The 18,762-nt window shown below is 51.4% G+C and overlaps 2 protein-coding genes across 6 annotated transcripts in view; one reads left to right on the top strand and one right to left on the bottom strand.

The window, feature by feature from the left end:
* Position 1: 1 nt before the first annotated feature.
* MVB12A (multivesicular body subunit 12A) lies at positions 2-8,949 on the top strand. 3 transcript variants are annotated; one of them, XM_075902478.1, is made up of 9 exons: positions 90-304; positions 2,339-2,437; positions 2,743-2,839; positions 3,319-3,445; positions 3,528-3,659; positions 4,322-4,428; positions 5,319-5,383; positions 6,031-6,087; positions 6,191-8,949. In XM_075902478.1, the coding sequence occupies exons 1-9, from the start codon at positions 230-232 to the stop codon at positions 6,251-6,253; spliced, it is 822 nt and encodes a 273-aa protein (XP_075758593.1). In that variant the 5' UTR covers positions 90-229; the 3' UTR covers positions 6,254-8,949. The 3 variants fall into 3 exon arrangements, with proteins under 3 accessions (XP_075758592.1, XP_075758594.1, XP_075758593.1); XM_075902477.1 differs by lacking the exon at positions 2,743-2,839 and having other exon boundaries at positions 2-304; XM_075902479.1 differs by lacking the exon at positions 2,339-2,437 and having other exon boundaries at positions 85-304.
* ATP13A1 (ATPase 13A1) overlaps positions 8,715-18,762 on the bottom strand; it is a 33,283-nt gene continuing 23,235 nt past the window's right edge. Inside the window, exons 20-26 of one of the 3 annotated variants that reach the window (XM_075902475.1) lie at positions 17,937-18,118; positions 17,343-17,457; positions 14,818-15,014; positions 12,471-12,613; positions 11,631-11,742; positions 11,088-11,231; positions 8,715-9,137 (exon numbers count right to left, since the gene is read on the bottom strand). In XM_075902475.1, coding sequence (XP_075758590.1) covers positions 9,027-9,137; positions 11,088-11,231; positions 11,631-11,742; positions 12,471-12,613; positions 14,818-15,014; positions 17,343-17,457; positions 17,937-18,118 — 1,004 coding nt within the window. In that variant the 3' untranslated portion in view covers positions 8,715-9,026. Of the gene's footprint in view, positions 9,138-11,087; positions 11,232-11,630; positions 11,743-12,470; positions 12,614-14,817; positions 15,015-17,342; positions 17,461-17,924; positions 18,119-18,762 lie in introns of all 3 variants that reach the window. The other 2 variants (XM_075902474.1, XM_075902473.1) reach the window with 2 other exon arrangements.

Here is an 18,762-nt window from a genome sequence, read left to right on the forward strand (position 1 = left end):
CTATGTTCATGGGCGGGGGAAGGAGCAACGTCATTTCGCGCATGCGCACTGGGCATGTCCTGGTGGTTCGCTTCTGCGTTCAGACGGTGCTTGAGGCCGACTCATCATTGGCCTCCGAATACGTCACTCGCTGAAGACTCCAATCTGGCGGCCAATAGGAGAAGGGTGCGTCAGTCCCACAGGCCCCTGTGTCCCGCCGCCGTGAGGAGGGGCAGGTGCCGGGTGCAAGATGGCGCTGCCGGAGCAGGCACCGCTCACCGGCGTAGCCTGGGCCACCGGCGCGGCGCCCCCCGGCTGGACAGCGGTGAGCGGGCCCCGCCCCTTTGGCTACCCCCCGCTACGTCACCCCCCGCCGGGAACGGGCCCCGCCCCCCCGCTACGTCGCCCCCCCGCGCCCTGTGTCCCCCCCGCCGGGAACGGGCCCCGCCCCCCCGCTACGTCACCCCCCCGCGCCCTGTGACCCCCCCGCGCCGTGACACCGCTATGTCACCCGCCCGTGCCCTGTGACCCCCCCGCCGGGAACGGGCCCCGCCCCTCCCGCTACGTCACCCCCCGCGCCCTGTGTCCCCCCCGACGGGAACGGGCCCCGCCCCCCCCGCTACGTCACCCCCCCCGCGCCCTGTGTCCTCCCCCGCCGGGAACGGGCCCCGCCCCCCCGCTACGTCGCCCCCCCGCGCCCTGTGTCCCCCCCCGCCGGGAACGGGCCCCGCCCCCCCGCTACGTCACCCCCCCGCGCCCTGTGACCCCCCCCGCGCCGTGACACCGCTATGTCACCCGCCCGTGCCCTGTGACCCCCCCGCCGGGAACTGGCCCCGCCCCCCCGCTACGTCACCCCCCCTGCGCCCTGTGACCCCCCCGCGCCGTGACACCGCTATGTCACCCCCCCATGCCCTGTGACCCCCCCGCCGGGAACGGGCCCCGCCCCTTTGGCTACCCCCCGCTACGTCACCCCCCCCGTGCCCTGTTACCCCCCCGCCGGGAACGGGCCCCGCCCCCCCTCTACGTCACCCCCCCTGCGCCCTGTGACCCCCCCCGCCGGGAACGGGCCCCGCCCCCCGCTACGTCACTCCCCCCCTGCGCCCTGTGACCCTCCCGCGCTGTGACACCGCTACGTCACCCGCCCGCGCCCTGTGACCCCCCCCGCCGGGAACGGGCCCCGCCCCTTTTGCTACCCCCCGTTACGTCACCCCCCCCGTGCCCTGTTACCCCCCCCGCCGGGAACGGGCCCCGCCCCCCCGCTACGTCACCCCCCCTGCGCCCTGTGACCCCCCGCCGGGAACGGGCCCCGCCCCCCCCGCTACGTCACCCCCCCGCGCCCTGTGACCCCCCCGCGCCGTGACACCGCTACGTCACCCGCCCGCGCCCTGTGACCCCCCCACCGGGAACGGGCCCCGCCCCTCCCGCTACGTCACCCCCCGCGCCCTGTGTCCCCCCCGCCGGGAACGGGCCCCGCCCCCCCACTACGTCACCCCCCCGCGCCCTGTGTCCCCCCCGCCGGGAACGGGCCCCGCCCCCCCGCTACGTCACCCACCCGCGCGCCCTGTGTCCCCCCCGCCGGGAACGGGCCCCGCCCCCCCGCTACGTCACCCACCCGCGCGCCCTGTGACCCCTCCGCCGGGAACGGGCCCCGCCCCCCCGCTACGTCACCCCCGCCCCTCCCGCTACGTCACCCCCCCGCGCCGTGACACCGCTACGTCACCCGCCCGCGTCCTGTGTCCCCCCCGCCGGGAACGGGCCCCGCCCCCCCCGCTACGTCACCCGCCCGCGCCCTGTGTCCCCCCCGCCGGGAACGGGCCCCGCCCCCGCGCTACGTCACCCCCCGCGCCCTGTGACCCCCCCCGCCGGAACGGGCCCCGCCCCCCCGCTACGTCACCCCCCGCGCCCTGTGTCCCCACCGCCGGGAACGGGCCCCGCCCCCCCCGCTACGTCACCCACCCGCGCGCCCTGTGACCCCCCCCCGCGCCGTGACACCGCTACGTCACCCGCCCGCGCCCTGTGACCCCCCCACCGGGAACTGGCCCCGCCCCTTTGGCTACGTCACCCCCCCCCGTGCCCTGTGACCCCCCCCCCGCCGGGAACGGGCCCCGCCCCTTTGGCTACCCCCCCCCCGCGCTGTGACACTGCTACGTCACCCCTCCACCCTGTGACCCCCCCCCCCCAATACGCCTGGAATGGGGATCTCACGTGCCTCCGCGGGCTGGGTCTCCCCCCCCCCAGCAGGCCTCGCCCCTTGAACCCTAACCCAGAAACAGCCCCTGTCCCCTGCAAGGGCCTGCCCACTGCCCTTTGGAAGGGGCGCGGTGCCCCCCGTCCCGCTCACAGCCCGTCTCGCCCACAGATCCCTGCCACCCCAGAGGGCACCGCCGCCAACTTCGGGAAGGGCTTTGGGCAGAAGTCCGGCTACGTCCTGTGCATCACCTCAGCTGTGACGAGGGAGGTAGGACACCGGAAGGGGGAGGGGCTGGTTCCAACCGGGGGAGGGATCAAAGTCAAGTAACATCCTTCCTCCCCTCACTAGCTGCACCTTGCAGTGCTGCCCCTCCCCGCCTGAGAGTACCCAACAGGGTTTACAGACCTTGCCCCAGTGCGTATGGACTAGGACACCTCCCGCACTTAAGAGCATGGCTCTAGGCCTAATCTAGCCACACACCCACCCTGTGGCTATGGGCCTAATGCAGCCTGCTCCCGCATTTGTGGGTGTATACCTCCCCCTTCAGCCTGGACTGCTTGTTTGTCTTTCAGACCTCCCCAGGCAATGTGGTAGCCGATGTGCAGATCCTGAGTGAGAAAACGCTCCCCCCCCCAGGATACGTTTACATTATGGAGTTCTTAGAGCCAAGTGAGTCCTGATGCCCCACCCATTTAAGCCCAGCTATAGCATGTTTCTGCCTCCTTACAAATGAGAATGCATCAAGCCAAATGTTATGTAGCTGCATCCAGGGGCTGAAAATGGCACTCAAGAATTTCTGGCTCTGGTGCATGTTTATGGAGCCTTCAACTCTAACCAGTGGCAGGTGTGTTCTGTGCAATACAGCCAGGCAGTGGGAGCCATGTCACCCTTACAAAGCTTGTTGCTGTACAGACAATAGATACAGACCTGCACTGTACAAGGTTTTTTTTGTTCAGGCCAGTCTGTCTTACCATCTGTAATTTTTGTGGAACACTAGTGTTAACCTTGTTTTTTTTCTTAAGCCAGCATTCACACTGCTCAGGTAAGGCCAGCAGCAGGGATTGATTTTTTTTTTTTTACATACCTTGAGTTTTATTGCTAACAAATGCAGGGATTTCTTGTGATACCATGTTCTCTGCTTCCATTAGAAACATCAATTTCCAAGAAGAAACGAATCTGTATGAAACTTGTCCCATTAAGTGCAGCAGAACTAGTTGTATTTGACATTATGCTGACTAATAAGAGTAAAGTGGTTCCTTCCTATATGAAGATAGGGTAAGACACTGCCATTCTAGCTGCATGTTCAACTGTGTAGTGTTAGTGCTCAGTGTAATCTGTTTGTCTCCTTCTGTCCCAGAGAAATTAGCAGCTTTGCTGTTTGGTGTAAAAAGGGGCAGCTTCTCAAACCTAAACCCCTTCCAAAACCAAGGGGCATCAGTCTAGAAATGAAGGGGCTTTCACTGGAGACAGCAGACCTGAATAGAAAAGAGTAAGTCATCAGCCACCATCTGAGATTTTATTGGGGCCCAGCTTGAAATAGGAGTACGTTCCAATTTATGGTGCCACCCAGTGGCTTCTGATGTTTTGTCATATGGCTCTCGCCTTGTGCGATCACCAAGGATTGTGCAAAGCACTTTGGTTTTTATGTGTGAAAAATGGCTCTCATTCATGGTGGAACAGGGATTGTATGGAAGGCAGCTCCTGTGTGCCCAAGGTTTGCTTAGCCTTAAGGGCATATTCTTTAGTGCAGTGTTCTCAAAATAAGTTCATAGACCCATCCCGGTAAGCCACTGGCAGGCCACGAGACAGTTTATCTATCTGAGCATCCCCAGGCAAAGAGCCTGCCAGTTCCCATTGGCTGTGGTTTGCCAATGGAAGCTGCAGAAAGTGGCACAGCTACACCAATCTCTTCCTGTTTGGGCTCAGCTGTCTGACTCCTGGTGCTGTGAGCTGGTCCCTTGGGCACAGAGATCACAGAGATGGTAGGCCAGTTCTCCTGCATGCAAGTGTCCTAGCTGGCAATGGCTGGAGCAGGGAGTGCAGCCTGACAGAGCAGGAGCTGCTGCTTCAGGGTGAAGTTTTTCATTTGATGCCATTTTGCAAATGTATAACATTGAGGCCTTGATTTGCAAATTATCGAATCCCTTGCAGGACAGAATTTCCATCAGAAAAGTCTTGGACTAGAGTTGGCTCAAAATATGCATCCACTAAGCGAGTGGATTCCATTTATGATACAGCTAATCTTTATGGCATCTCAGGTAAGTGAATTCTTTCTCCTGAGGACAAAGTCTGACAGTTGGCTTAGGACAAACAATTCACATTACATTAGGTGTTTAATGTCATGGTGTTATTCTTCTGCTTAGTTACAGAAAGCCTGTCAAAGGTACTACATAAGGGTTGTGTCTAGACTGGCAAGTTTTTCTGCAAAATCATCTGCTTTTGCAGAAAAACTTGCCAGCTGTCTACACTGGCTGCTTGAATTTCCACAAGAACACTGACGATCTCATGTAAGATTGTCAGTGTTCTTGCGGAAATACTGTGCTGCTCCCGTTCGGGCAAAAGCCCTCTTGCGCAAGAGGGCCAGTGTAAACAGCACAGTACTGTTTTGCGCAAAAAAGCCCCGATCGTGAAAATGGCGACCGGGGCTTTTTTGCGGAAAAGCGCTTCTAGATTGGCCACGGACGCTTTTCCGCAAAAAGTGCTTTTGTGGAAAAGCGTCCTGCCAATCTAGACGCTCTTTTCCGAAAATGCTTTTAATAGAACACTTTTCTGTTAAAAGCATTTCCGGAAAAGCATGCCAGTGTAGACATAGCCAATCAGAAAGCAGGCTGGAATTTCTAACCTCCTCCACTTGGAGAGGATTGGGTATTCCATCACATACTCCTTCCCAGAGGACACTACTTTCTTGTAAATGGTGTGGCATCATGAGCTGTCATAAGAACAGGATAAGGCAGTCCATCTCACTGTTCAAGTCTTCTGGCAATTCACAAGTTAGCACATACTTTTACATTAGGGTGAAATTTAATATTCACGAGTTGAGAAACTGTCCTAGATTTCCCATGCAGGCCTGCCAGTGCACTGCAGCACAAGGCTTTTACAGTATTGTCATTCATCTGTAGCTCTCTGATAACCATCTCTCTCTTCTCAGCCATGGATGGGGTACCTTTCACACTACACCCCAAATTTGAAAGCAGCATCACTACTAGAACTAATGTGAGTATCAGTCTAGGTTACAAGGACATTATATCAATTCCTTGTAATGAAATTGCTATTTCAGAGCTGTGAGAGTCATGCAGCCCCCATGGGTTGACGATTTTGTATATGTTCATGGGGCAAAGGTTTTTGGGTTCCTGTGCGTTGCAAACAATTCTGCAGAATAAAGAACAAAGGGGCTGTGTCTAGACTAGCCAGTTTTTTCTGGAAAATCAGCAGCTTTTCCGGAAAAACTTGCCAGCCGTCTACGCTGGCTGCTTGAATTTCTGCAAAAGCCCTGACTTCCTACTGTAAGAAATCAGTGCTTCTTGCGGAAATACTATTCTGCTCCCATTCAGGCAAAAGTCCTTTTTGCGCAAAGGGGCCAGTGTAGACAGCGCAGATTTGTTTTCTGCAAAAAAGCCCCAGTCGCGAAAATGGCGATCGGGGCTTTTTTGCGGAAAAGTGCGTCTAGATTGGCACGGACACTTTTCCGCAAAAAGTGCTTTTGCGGAAAAGCGTCCGTGCCAATCTGGATGCTCTGTTCCAAAAATGCTTTTAATGGAAAACTTTTCTGTCAAAAGCATTTCTGGAAAATCTAGACGCAGCCAGGGGGTTGCTAGGAAAACAGGAATATATTATCTATTGTAGTTACCTTTATGTTGTAGGCCTTTTCCATCTTCATGGACTTGAACATTAAGTCTCTTGCTGACATTGAGAAGGAGGTAAGTAATTTGAGGTTTTGGCGTGGCTGAACATGAGCTCTGTACTAAGAACTGTGAGGGTGAGGTAGCATTTCCTACCTGCAAACCTTGTTTTTTGTTTCAGTATGACTATGCCTTTGTAGTTGAAAGGACCGCAGCTGCCAGACTCCCACCCACCATCTGTTAGCAGCAAGCAGCAGCATGGAGTCAATATCCCTTCTAGCAGATAAAGTTGCATTCTTCCTACTGAGTCATTCCATTGAGGCTGGCTGTTGCCTCAGCTGCATAAACTTCATAACAGCTGTGATGGACTCAATTCTCCAAAGGACACACCTATGAAGAACTAAGTGAACTATTTTTCTGCCTTATTGTGTAGTATTTAAATCTGTATGTCACTTGGTGCTTGCTAGCTTTTATAAGATTAAATTCACAAGAAAAGGAGGGTTATGCCTATGCCGCAATAAAAGACCCAGGCATGGGCATAGCACTGGTCTTGGGCTGGTGGTGGGCTAAAATGGCAGTGGACATGCCTGGGCTAGACCTTGGGCTTTGAGACCACCCCCAGTCATGAGATTGCAGAACCAGGCCACCAGGCCAAACCCAAAACATCATCACAGCAATATTTAAACCTGCAGCAAGCATCAACTGACCCGGAGTTTAAAACTCACCGTTGTGCTTTTTTACTGCAGAGTCTAGTACCTCTCCATGGAAGCTCAGGTGGGGGAGGGCAAGACAATGATTTCTCTCGCTTCTTAATGAAGTAGCCACACATTTTTTCCAGAGCATATGTGTTTTACTTGTCTGACTGCAAGAAAGATGTTCTGGCTCTGTTTAAAGGTTAATGAAGACCCAATACTTTTTCTTAGGTCTATTAGCACCAACTCTCTCCACTGTTGGTAACTCCTTTTTATTCTAGATCAGTGGTCATTCTAGAGCTTGGAGCCTGACAGGTGATCTTGATTAGTTTGACGAAGAGGCTATCAAGTGCTGTCATTTCAACTGCCCCTCCCCCCACTGATGCTCATCTGCTGCCCTTTGCCTTGGAGCTGCCCCTCCCCTTGGGGAGCCTCCTGCTTGCTGTGCAGGGCAGGTGAGGGAGAGGAGGGTGTTGATGTCAAGGTGCCCCCACCCACTCTGTATCCTTTCTCCAGAGTAGAGGGGGCACAACAGGACTAGGGATAGAGCAAGTTTGCTGGCTGCTTTAAAAAGTGGGCCAGGGCAGGGGTGGTGCCTGCCTTAGCCCCACTGCACCACCCATCAGGAGCCACCAGCAGTACCCAGCTGGAGCCCACATCCTGCACTCCTACCCTGTTCTTGTGCAAGAGGCCAGTGTAGACAGGCAACATGAATTTCTTGCGCAAGAAAGCCCTATGGTTAAAATGGCCATCAGAGCTTTCTTGCACAAGAGAGCATCTACACTGGCAAGGATGCTCTTGTGCAGAAGCACATCTTACACAAAAGTACATGCCAATGTAGACACTCTTGCACAACTACTGTAACACGAGCTCTTACACTAAAAACTTTTTGCACAAGATCATGCCAGTGTAGACATAGCCCAAGCTCCTGCCCTAGCCCTGAGCACTCCTGCAGCTAAACGCTTTCCAGAGCCTGCGCCTAGAACCCCTTCCTACATCCCAACTGCTCCCCCTGAGCAGCTCAGCGCCCCTCACACTCCAGATCCCTTAATCCAAGATCACAGCCTGCACCCCATCCCTCTGCCCCAGCCTGATGAAAGTGCGTGAGGATGGGCAAGAGAGGGAGAATAGACTGAGCAGGGGCAGGAAGAAGGTGGGGCAAGAGTATTTACATTTGAGGTAGATCATAGATTGCACTTAATACAAAAAGTGACCTCACACTTAAAAAGGTTAGAGACCCCTGTTCTAGATGTTACTCTGTTTTTAAAAAATGGGGTAACTTAGTTGATACATTTTATACTACAGAAATACTAACCAAACCCAGGGATTAAAGAGGCTGCTGCTGCTATTGTCATACTAATGAACCAGCCTGTGTTTAAGCCCTTCTTGCATAGTTATAATTACTACTCCTGCCTTGCTTCTTTCATAGTTGAGGGACACGTCTGAACCTCAGCACCAATGTAGAGGGAATCATAGGGTTGGAAGAGACCTCAGGAGGTCATCTAGTCCAGCCCCCTGCCCAAAGCAGGATCAAACCCAACTAAATCAACCCAGCCAGGGATGTTAAGCCAAGACTTAAAAACCTCTTGGGATGGAGATTCCACCCCCTCCCTAGAGAACCCAGCCCAGTGCTTCACCACCCTCCTAGTGAAATAGTTTTTCCTAATATCCAACCTCGACCTCTCCCACTGTAACTTGAGACCATTGCGCCTTGTTCTGCCATCCATCACTACTGAGAACATCCTCTCTTCAGCCTCTTTGAATCCCCCCTTCAGCGAGTTGACGGCTGCTCTCAAATCCAACCTCACTCTTCTCTTCTGCAGACTAAAGAAGCCCAAATCCCTCAGCCTCGCCTCATAGATCATGTGCTCCAGCCTCCAAATCATTTTGGTTGCCCTCCACTGGACCCTCTCCAATGTGTCCACCTCCTTTCTGGACACAATGCTCCAGCCAGTTACTCAAAGATTGAGCTTTTTACTAGCCCCCCCCATAAAGATTCCAAATGTTTTAAAATACACTGATTCTGATTTAATTACCAAATTCTGTAAACACTTCAAGCACAGGGCAATACAAAATTCCCAACAGGTTATCCCCTGGAAATGTTATTTAAAAGTGTAGTGCCCCCTGCAGCCTTGATTGTTACACCACGTGGTTTCCAAACAAGCACTTCAGAAAACTTTCCCAGGCCTACTCCAGAGCATGGTTAAGTCACTGTCAAACGAATAAAGATTCTTCTTGCAATGAGGAAGTGTGTTCCTGGGTGTTGTCCTTCACACTTGTCCACTCATTCAGCACTGATGGGATGTTGGAGGCTTGGAATCTGTTTCAGGAAGGCACTTTCAGTTTTGCACTTCCCAGCAGAAACTGAAGGATCCGGTCCACCAGCAATGCAAGAAAGAAGTCAGCCAGCAAGACTTGAGCAATCACAATCTTAAACTGAAAGGGAAGCAGCTCAAATAAGTTATTCTTGGCTATACAACAGGCTTTGTCTACTGAAGGTTTCAGAAGAACTAACATTTGTAGTGGGAGCTTATAAAGGGGCAAGCAGGACTTCAGCAAAATAAATGAACAAAGACTGAGCAGCAGTGAATGTAAGCGCTAAGTACAAAACCGGACAGTCCAGTCCTCTCCTCTCAACTCTGCACTGCCACAAAGGAAGCAGCGATGCACGTGAACTCGTGTGGTGTGACCAGACTCAGACATTGAGACTTTCTGGAGGTAGGGGAAGACAGCTTACTTCCAGGGTGCCATGGGGCTAGCATGACAAATTCAGCAAGCGCTGGGCTAGTCAGGAATTCAAACATGTCTATCCATGCAGAGCTTCTGAACCTCGCGTGAGAAATGCCACAGCAGCAAGTTGGGGAACGTGACCTAGGGGGTCTCAGTTGAAGGGCATTTAGAACAAAGAGCTGCAGTGACTAGATAAACAATTGGTTTCTCTCCAACACTGGGAACACAAACGACATTATGGAAGTTGAAACAAATAGCCCTTAGAACCACAGGGTCCGAGGGTACCCTCAGGACATTCTATGCCCCAAAATCAATTGTGCAACGTTCCATACATTTTATTTGTCAGGCCTGTTCAAAGAGGGCAATTCAAAGGGGCAGCTGGAGCTCTAGGGCCATTAAATTGCCAAGGGAGTGCCACACTACACACTTTGGGGGTGCCATGCAACGCTCAGGGCTGGCTGCCCCTGCCTCTTTCAGGGGCATGGAGAGCCACACACACACTTTGCCCAGGGGCCTGTGGAGGCTTGGGGTGCCCCTGGCTGGCTTCAGCATGGCACTGGGCTGTGCAGCTCCCCCTCTCCCCTCAGGACATGACTCAGTGAGGCTGCACCCAACCCTGACAGCACAAGGACCAGACCTTGTGCAGAAATACCTGAGGGCCCTGCCCCTCTGTGCCAGGTGCTCCAAGTGTGGGGAGATTCAGCATGGTTGAGAGGGCTCTGTGTGGGGGCAGTCTGGATACAGACAGCTCACCAGGAGATCTGGGTGCACAGGGCCTGGTGGGTGGGTTCTGGGTGCAACAATAATAGAACTCTGGGGAAGGGGGGTTCAGATAAAGGTGGATGGGACTTGGCAGGAGGGTCAGTGTGGGGGATCAAGCTATGGGGGGAGTGAGGCTCAGTGGGGTAGGGATCCAAGTGCAGCTAGTTGGGCAGTTCAAGTGTGGAGGGAGTATTGGGGCGGGGGGCACATCTCAGCAGGAAGGTCTAGGTCTGAGGTAGCCTAGATGCACAAGGGATGGGCAGATAGGGAACCCCTGCAGCTGAGGAGTGATGGGTGAAGGGGAGAGAAAGAAGGGGAGTTTGGGTTTGACCCAGCTCAGATCCCATGTAGGGATGAGAAAGTCCTGTCTTCCCCACTCCAGTTAGAGCTAGCAGCTGAGCCAGGAACAGGGTAGCAGCTACTAGCTGGGTCCTGTCCCATGACCTACACTGATTTACCCCTCTGCCAGCTATCCTAGGCCTCCAAAACTTATTGCTGGGGAGGGTTGCCTAACCTCTCGTCGCTTCCCCATCAGAGAGTGATTTTTTTTCTGCAGGGAAGCAAAGCATTCTAGGAGGACAAATTCTGCACATGCAGTGGTGCAGAATTTGCCCAGGAGTAGAAGCAACCTTAAAGGTCCTACAGTCTAAGCCCTTAGATGTGAGCTGCATTCAGTTTGTATGCAGGAGAATTCAGAACCCAAATTGATGTTTGGAATTTTGCAAGTGCCTAAACTAAGTTAGGTGCCTGACTCCCATTGAAATCACTGGTAACCTAACTTCTTTAGGCCCCTTTGAAAGTCCTGGCTGCAACAGTTCCATTGTGCTGGTTTCCATAGCAGTTACTCCAGAAGAGTCTGCCAGCGTGGAAACGCTCCATCCAATCCTCGCTCACCTCCATGGGGATTTCCACCAGCCCAAACTTTTCACTGAACTCTGGCGAGGAACCTGTCAAAAGGCCCACAATGGCCAGTCCTGAAAGGATAATGCTCCACAGTAGAGGTTTGTTCTCCCGCAGGCTCTCCATAAAAGGGTGGCCCTGAAATGGCAAATGCAGCATTGAAACACCAGAAGAGCTGCTGCTCCTCATACTCACGCAGTCTGGTGGGAGGCAGTTTCCAAAGCCAAATTCACAAGCTTGTTTAATAAACACAGGACAGGAATTCATGCCCCAGACAGGGGTTGACACTTACATGCCACTTGGGTCTTGCCTTGATGCAGTAAGATCAGCTATATTTGTACATACAGCAATTTGTTTGGCATTATTAATTGCAGGGTCACTGGTATAAACCCTTCAGTGGAAAGACATGTTGAGAGTTCGGAAAACGTTTGTCTCTCACTACAGCCATGGTCTCAGCGCTCCCTTTCAGATCTGCAAGCACCGCAGTTCCTCAGAGTGCAAATGCTTTGCAATAACATCACAGTTTAAAAGTCTTACCTTGTAATTAATGGTGAAGGTGGCCATCTGCATTGCCATTGACATAATGTAAACCGTGCTGTTTACCAGGCTGGGCTCAAACGCCTTGTACAAATCCACAAACTCCTCTTTCCTTCAAAACACAGACAGACAAAAAGCCCTTTCCCATCAATGAAGCCTAGTTCTGGAATTTCAGAACAACTGGAACCAGGGGTCAGCTGAGAAGGAATCCATTGTGATCATCTAGTCCAGTGATTCCCCAAATGTTTTCCACGGCCTTTCTTCTTATTAGGCTGTGGCTGGGTGTGAAGGCTGCAACCAGGAACAGGGCCACAGCTGGAAACTGCTGTGGGGAGGCTGAGGCCACCATGTGGGCTGGGCTGGGACAGAGCTGGAGGCAGAGGAGGGCTGGCCAGTGGTTCTTTCCCACCCCCAGAGGGCAAGCGAGGCCCCCCAAACGTTGCTCTATGCTCATTAGAGTGGGGACTACTGATCCAGTCTGACCTGCATAACATAAGGCCTTAGAGCCACACTCAGTAATTTCTGCACCAAGCCCATAACTTCTGCTTGAGTGCAGCATCTCTCAGTCTGATCCCCAAGTTCTGCTAAGTTGTGCGGTGCCTTTGTTAGACTTGCAACTCAGATCCAGCTTTTCTGGCAGCCCTTCTTCCTACCAAGGGTAAGAGTAAGCAGACAGGGGCTCTGCTGGGAAAACATGAAGGAAAAGCACCAGGAAAGCAGCAGGTTTCCTTACACCTTACTTCCCAGATGGGATTTGCCCAGCGAGTTTGAGCTTGGTGCTCAATCGCAGCCTGAAGAAAGATGCTAACATTCTGCCTGTCAGGAACCAGCAACACTCACTTGGAAAAGCTGCGGGCCTGTGCACCACGGTACAGATACACCAGGCTAAGGAAATGGACAAGGAACTGCAGCAGCACAGTCAGAACTGTATAGAGATTAAAGATATTGGGTAACGGACGCTCCCTGGAAAGTGTCTTCAGAGGCTGGAAACCAAAGGAAAGAGACACCAAGAGTTAGCAGCGGGAAGAATTGTACCAAGATGATGAAGCTGGCACCTCGGCCAAGTAGCCAGCAAGATCAAACCTTATTTTAGGTGTTTTCTACATTTTCAAATATCCATCACACACAGAACACAGAAATGTACGGTGCTCACTTTATATATATATTTTTTTTACTTTACCTGGCATTGCTCAGGTCCTTAAAACTCAATTAATGTTTGTTTTTTGGGAAAAAATGAGAATGTATGTGTTACACAGAAATCATTGCTCTGGGGTGGGGCTGGGGAGAGGGGGTTCAGGATGCAGACTGCCCCAGGGAGAGGACGACAACCCCAGCCCTCTCTCAAGGCAGCAGCTTGGGGCCAGGTGAGAAACGCCTCTCTATGGCTGCTGCAGCTCCAGTAAGCACAACCAGGGGAGGGGTCCATGTCCCCCAGATGCAGCAGGTCCAAGTTTGTCTGTCCCCTGCACTCCCCAGCCAGAGTGAGGAATGCATCAAAATGTGCACTTTCCCCTCCCTGATGAAGGGCAGCCAACAATGTTCCTGTACGAATTGGGGCGAGGGGGTGGGGGGAAGAGGAGTTTCAGCCTCCCCCGCTCTCCCTAAAGGGTACTTAGGGGATGAGAGGTCAGGGCTGGGGCAGTCCTGGACAGAGAGTGCAGGGACACCTGCCTGGTGATTGTCTTTTCTGTTTGGTTTTAGGAGAAGCAATCCCATTTCAGGCACATCCCATTGTCCTGGTACAACCAAACCCTGACCTTGCTTTACATTATGATCAGAGAAAGCTGCATGCCAAATTTGGTGGTCCTAGCTGTTACTGTTTTGGAGTTCTTGAACAAACAGACAAACACTCTCAAACATATGATAGTTTATAAATATTTCCATTGTAAAAAACAAATTAGTATTTTTCAGTTCATCTCTTGCAGTTCAAGCTCTTTATTATGAAAGCTGAACTTACAAATGTAGAATTATGTACTGAGTCAAAAATAAAACTTTGGAACCTAGAAACTCCACTCAACCACCCTTCTTGACACTGACAGGAGACATTGCTGCCCGCTTCTTATTTACAATATAATCAAAATTGTTTGTCTACGGGTACGTCTAGACTCCACGCCTCTGTCGCCAGAGGCATGTAGATTAGGCTACCAGACATAGGAAAATGAAGCGGCAATTTAAATAATCGCCGCTTCATTTAAATTTACATGGCTGTCGCGCTGAGCCGACAAACAGCTGATCAGCTGTTTGTTGGCTCAGCGCGATAGTCTGGATGCGCGGGTGTTGACATCAAAGGTATTTGTCGACCACCCAGGTATGCCTCCTGGGATGAGGTATACCTGGGTGGTCGACAAATACCTTTGATGTTGACACCCGCACGTCCAGACTATCGCGCTGAGCCGACAAACAGCGGATCAGCTGTTTGTCGGCTCAGCGCGGCAGCCATGTAAATTTAAATGAAGCGGCGATTATTTAAATCGCCGCTTCATTTTCCTATGTCTGGTAGCCTAATCTACATGCCTCTGGCGACAGAGGCGTGGAGTCTAGACGTACCCTACGTGATTGGCTGTACAAGAAGTAGGACTCACTGGATTTGTAGGCTCTAAAGTTTTACATTGTTTTGTTTTTGAATATAGTTATGTAAAAAAAAATATCTGCAAGCTGCACTGTGTAAGCTGCACTGCAAGTGTAAGCTGCACTGTAAAGAAATTGTACTACAAATTTTTTTTCAGGTAATACTTTCATCACTTCTATAGTGTAAATATTTGTACCAAAAATAGTAATATAAAGTAAGCACTGTACCCTTTGTATTGTCTTGTAACTGAAAGCAATGTATTTGAAAATTGAAAAACTGAAAGCAATGTATTTAGAAAAACATCTAAAATATTTAATGAATTTCAATTGGTAGTCTATTATTTACCAGTGTGCTAGAACTGCGATAAAGTTTTGTGAGTTAACCACAATTAGCCGATAACCCTAATAATTAGACATTTCCCGAAGTGCTTCAGAGTTGGCCACAGAAAGGCCCCTTGGAGCCAGGGAGGAATGTAGTGACTGACTGCACATTGTGGGCAGGCAGTGAGCTGTCTAGACAACACTCAATGTTCTAACAGACTAGCTGCTTTCCCTAGCAACCTTCCCATTTCCTGGAGGCATCCTCAAGTCTAGCAGGCCCCATGCAACAGCCCCATACCTTTGACCTGGAGATGAAGAGGAAGCAGCCAGCCAATAACAAACCCTGAAGTGTTGCCTGGAAGTCACTGAACTTCACTCCTTCGAGATAAAGGACACTCTGGCTGTATGCGAGGATCAGGGCATTTAAGGCCAGGATCTTAAACATTTGCAGCGTGGTCACCAATGTGCAGCGACCTTGCTTGATCACATGGCAGACTGAAGAAGAAGAAGAAACAGCAGTTATGTAAGAACTGCCAGACTGGGTCAGAGCAAAGAGCCACCTGGCTGCGTCCTGTCTTTTGACAGTGGCCCATGCCAGGTGCCCACAGGTAATGAACGGAGCAGAAAACCATCCCTCCCCTGTCTCCCATTCCCAGCTTCTGGCAGACAGTGGCAAAGGATGTGCAGCACATGGTGTTGGACCCCTGGCTCATAGCCATCGAGGACCTACCCTCCACAAACTCAGCTAGTTCTTTTTTGAACCCAGTTAAGAGTTTTGGTTGTCACAATGTCCTTTGGCAAGGAGCTGCACAGGCTGACTGTGCGCTGTGCAATGAAAAACTTCCTTCAGTTTGTTTGTTTTGAACCAGCTGCCTATTAATTTCCTTTGGTTTCCCCAAGTTCTTGTGTTAAGAGTAACTAGCACTTATCTTCTTTCTCCACACCAGTCATGACTTACAGACCTCCCTTAGGCATCTCTTTTCCAAGCTGAAGAGTAACAAGCTGATTAATTTCTCCTCATATGGCAGCTGTTCCATATTCCTAGTCATTTTTGCCCTTTTCTGACCCTTTTCCAATTCAAATACATTGCATAAGGCACATGGCTATGATCCCATCTTAGAAAAGATGTAACGTGCCTCAGTGGCTGTGGCTGACTAGTAGAAAGGAACGGACTAATGCTGTTGGTAAAGATGCATTAAGCCGGCTATTTCTGCTTGTTATTGGTGTTAAGGGAAGAGCAGACCAGTAGGGTCCTTGTTACTCACTATCTTTTACTCTTAGGATTGTTTTCTTCTCTAAGAGTGTAAGGTGTTTTTTGTATTATGGAAGAATCTGCAATAGCAGCAGTTACTTTAATCATAGAATATTTTGTGCTGGATCTGTTTTTACAAAAGCAACTGTGAGACCCTTGCTTGTGTGAATTAGCTATGAAATTTTTGTTTGTGTGGGTGAAGAATGTGAGTGCTCATTTCAAAAGACATGAGTCTGAAGGCCAGCACAGCGTGCAGATCGTCTCAGTAGGAGCTGGAGTCTTGGGGATGCAAAAGAACTATTGAATGCACCTGTCGTATTTGGTGATGGATGAGGGGCAAATTGGCGATGCTGAAGTTAGAAGTAAGGGCTCCCAACATGTGCAAATAACAAATCCCATCCAAACCAGCATAGGGCAACACAGAAAAATCTTCCGAAGACTGATCGTAAACAATGAAAACAATGTCCAGATAATGGTCATCTGAAGAAGTGGGCTGAGTCCACGAAAACTCATGACACCATCTACATGTTTTGTTAGTCTCTAAGGTGCTGCAGGACGATGTGTTGTTTTTTAATGTCTATATACGTATATATTGCAAGGGGATTGATTACAACATGATGCAGCAAAATCCATAGATTTGCATGAGAAGGGATTCCTATAAAAGATGGGGTGTCTTGCCTGGTTCTTTGGGTCATCGCCCTGCTAAGAATGGAGCATTGGTCCAGACTAACGGAAGCCCAGCTTCTCCCTCAAATTCACCCTGGCCGGCCACGAGGTTGATGTAAGCAACAGATTGGTCACTGTAACATCAACAGGGTGAAGTATGTGTGCATTTTTTACTTTGTATTCTCAATAAACACGCTGTATTGCCTTTCCCCCAAAAAAGATCCTATGTGCTTCTTCTAAGCTAACAGGGTGATCACATTTGTACACAGTATTCAAGATATGGGAGTACTATGGATTTAGAGAGAGGCAAGAAGGTATTTTCTGTTGTATTCTCTATCCCTTTCTTAATGATTCCGAACATTCTGTTCACTTTTGTGACTGCCACCTCATTGTTTGCCCCTTTTTCCAGATCATTTATGACTATGTTGAATAGGATTGAGCCCAGTACTAGCCCCTGGGGGGGGGGCACTATTAACCTTTTCCCATTCTGAAGTTGCCCATTTCTAACCACCCTTTGTTTCCTAACATTTGTTTTTGCAACACAAGCAAGTTCTGTGGCCCCATCTGCACAGCCAGCTCCACTCCCTGGGACACAGCATAAGATATGCTGTGAGCCTCGAGTTCTGGGGCAAGGTGTTCAGAGTCACTCCAAGACGTTTCCATCTCCAACGTGGAAATCCATAGAGGGAAATTAAAGCTAGGACTATGGGAAACAACCTCCTGGGCCTCACGTTTCAGGCATTTCCTCCTGGTAAGAGTCAGTGTTTAAACCCCCTTTCCCCCCACCCTACCCAAAGCCTCCTGCTTTTGCCGAAAGCCTGCTTGGATTCATGCCAGGGATGCACCCACGCCACTCTCCTCATCAAACAGGAGCGGTCACCAGAGAGCACAGCCCTGCTACTTACTGCACTGGATGGAGGAAAGCTTGGAGGTAAAGGGCGCGGCGATGCTGGCATCACCAAGTTTCACAACAGGCACATGGTCTTCCTCCAAATCCTTCAGGACCTGACTGATCCGCTCCTGCTTCCGATGAGAGGAGGAGGAGACACGTCATGATCACAGGCTGGAGCAATAGGGAGACTTGCATGATCCCAGTCAGCCCTGGTCCCTGCTCAGAAGGGCTCACCCCACAGGGGATGGCTGCAATGCTCTCCCCACTGAACATACCTCCAGAAGGAGGGTCAGCCACCACCCACCAGTGTCAGGATAGGGGCAGGGAGGAGAAAGGACAATACGGTCACAAGCTGCGGTTACAGTTCTGACTAGAGTGAGCCTGTAATGGTGGGGCTCAAGAACAGGGCACAACTCCCTCTAGCTTCCTTTCCGGCCAGAGACCCCAAGAGCCTGAGCAGGGCCTCATCGCACCCAGCCATTTCCAGTCCAAGAATGAAAAATAAACACCTCAGTGAACTGGAGGGGTGGTGCCAAGGGTGTGGACAGTCAGCCACTAAACCTGGAAGGGGGGAGAGGCTGGGGTCAAGGCAAACCTGGTTACCAACCCGTTGGATGGCCAGCTGCTCTTCTCTTTGGGACATGACCCTTTGCTTAGCAGCACGGGAGGTGGGCTTCACAGCACTGCTCCCCATGGCAGGCAAGGCAGGTCTCCCATCGCTGGGTCCATCACGAGCTCTCTTTTTCCGCTCGGGGAGTCTCTCTGGAGCATTTGCCAGAAGTGCTACCCCTGTAAGACCAAAACATCAGCTGCAGGAAAGGAAACATGAAAAAAACTCAAACAACTTCCCGGAGCGGGAATCCTTAGCTCCCACTAGCGCTTGCAGGCAGCCGCCTTTCACAGCCCAGCTTAGAGCGGTGCAGCGCACGCATGCAAAGGGGAAGGCTCCACTCAAAGCAGGCTCCTTACTGTGAGAGACCTTAGGCAAGGTGAGAGGTGAGCTGAAGCAGAGCTCTGTGTAATGCAAAAACTTGTCTCTCTCCAACCCAAGTTGGTCCAATCAAAGGAATCACCTCAGCCACCTGGTGTCTCTACTAGCCTGGGACTGACATGCCCACAGGAACACGTTAAAAAACAAACACAACACAACAAATAGTCTAGTAGCACCTTACAGACTAACAAAACATGTCGATGGTGTCATGAGCTTTCGTGGGCACAACCCATCTCCTCAGTGGGCCGTGTCCACGAAAGCTCAAGACACCATCGACATGTTGTGTTAGTCTGTAAGGTGCTACTAGACTATTTGTTGTGTGTTAAGTGTTTCCTGTTACAGATTCACTCAGCTCCCCCTCCGAAGCTTTAGTAACACTTTAGCAAGTCATTCCCGTCTGTAAACAGGAGTGCAGTAATACCTGCTGGCCTCGGCAAAGCCC

Source organism: Pelodiscus sinensis, chromosome 19 (genome assembly GCF_049634645.1).
Source record: "Pelodiscus sinensis isolate JC-2024 chromosome 19, ASM4963464v1, whole genome shotgun sequence".
In the NCBI taxonomy this organism is placed as follows: Eukaryota; Metazoa; Chordata; order Testudines; family Trionychidae; genus Pelodiscus; species Pelodiscus sinensis.

What these genes read in the sequence shown, in the direction of transcription:
- MVB12A (XM_075902477.1), top strand. Translation starts at nt 55, where the DNA reads ATGTCCTGGTGGTTCGCTTCTGCGTTCAGACGGTGCTTGAGGCCGACT. An exon ending in CCTCAGCTGTGACGAGGGAG is followed by an intron (nt 2,438 to 3,318) that starts GTAGGACACCGG and finishes TGCTTCCATTAG; the next exon opens with AAACATCAATTTCCAAGAAG. An exon ending in CCTTCCTATATGAAGATAGG is followed by an intron (nt 3,446 to 3,527) that starts GTAAGACACTGC and finishes CTTCTGTCCCAG; the next exon opens with AGAAATTAGCAGCTTTGCTG.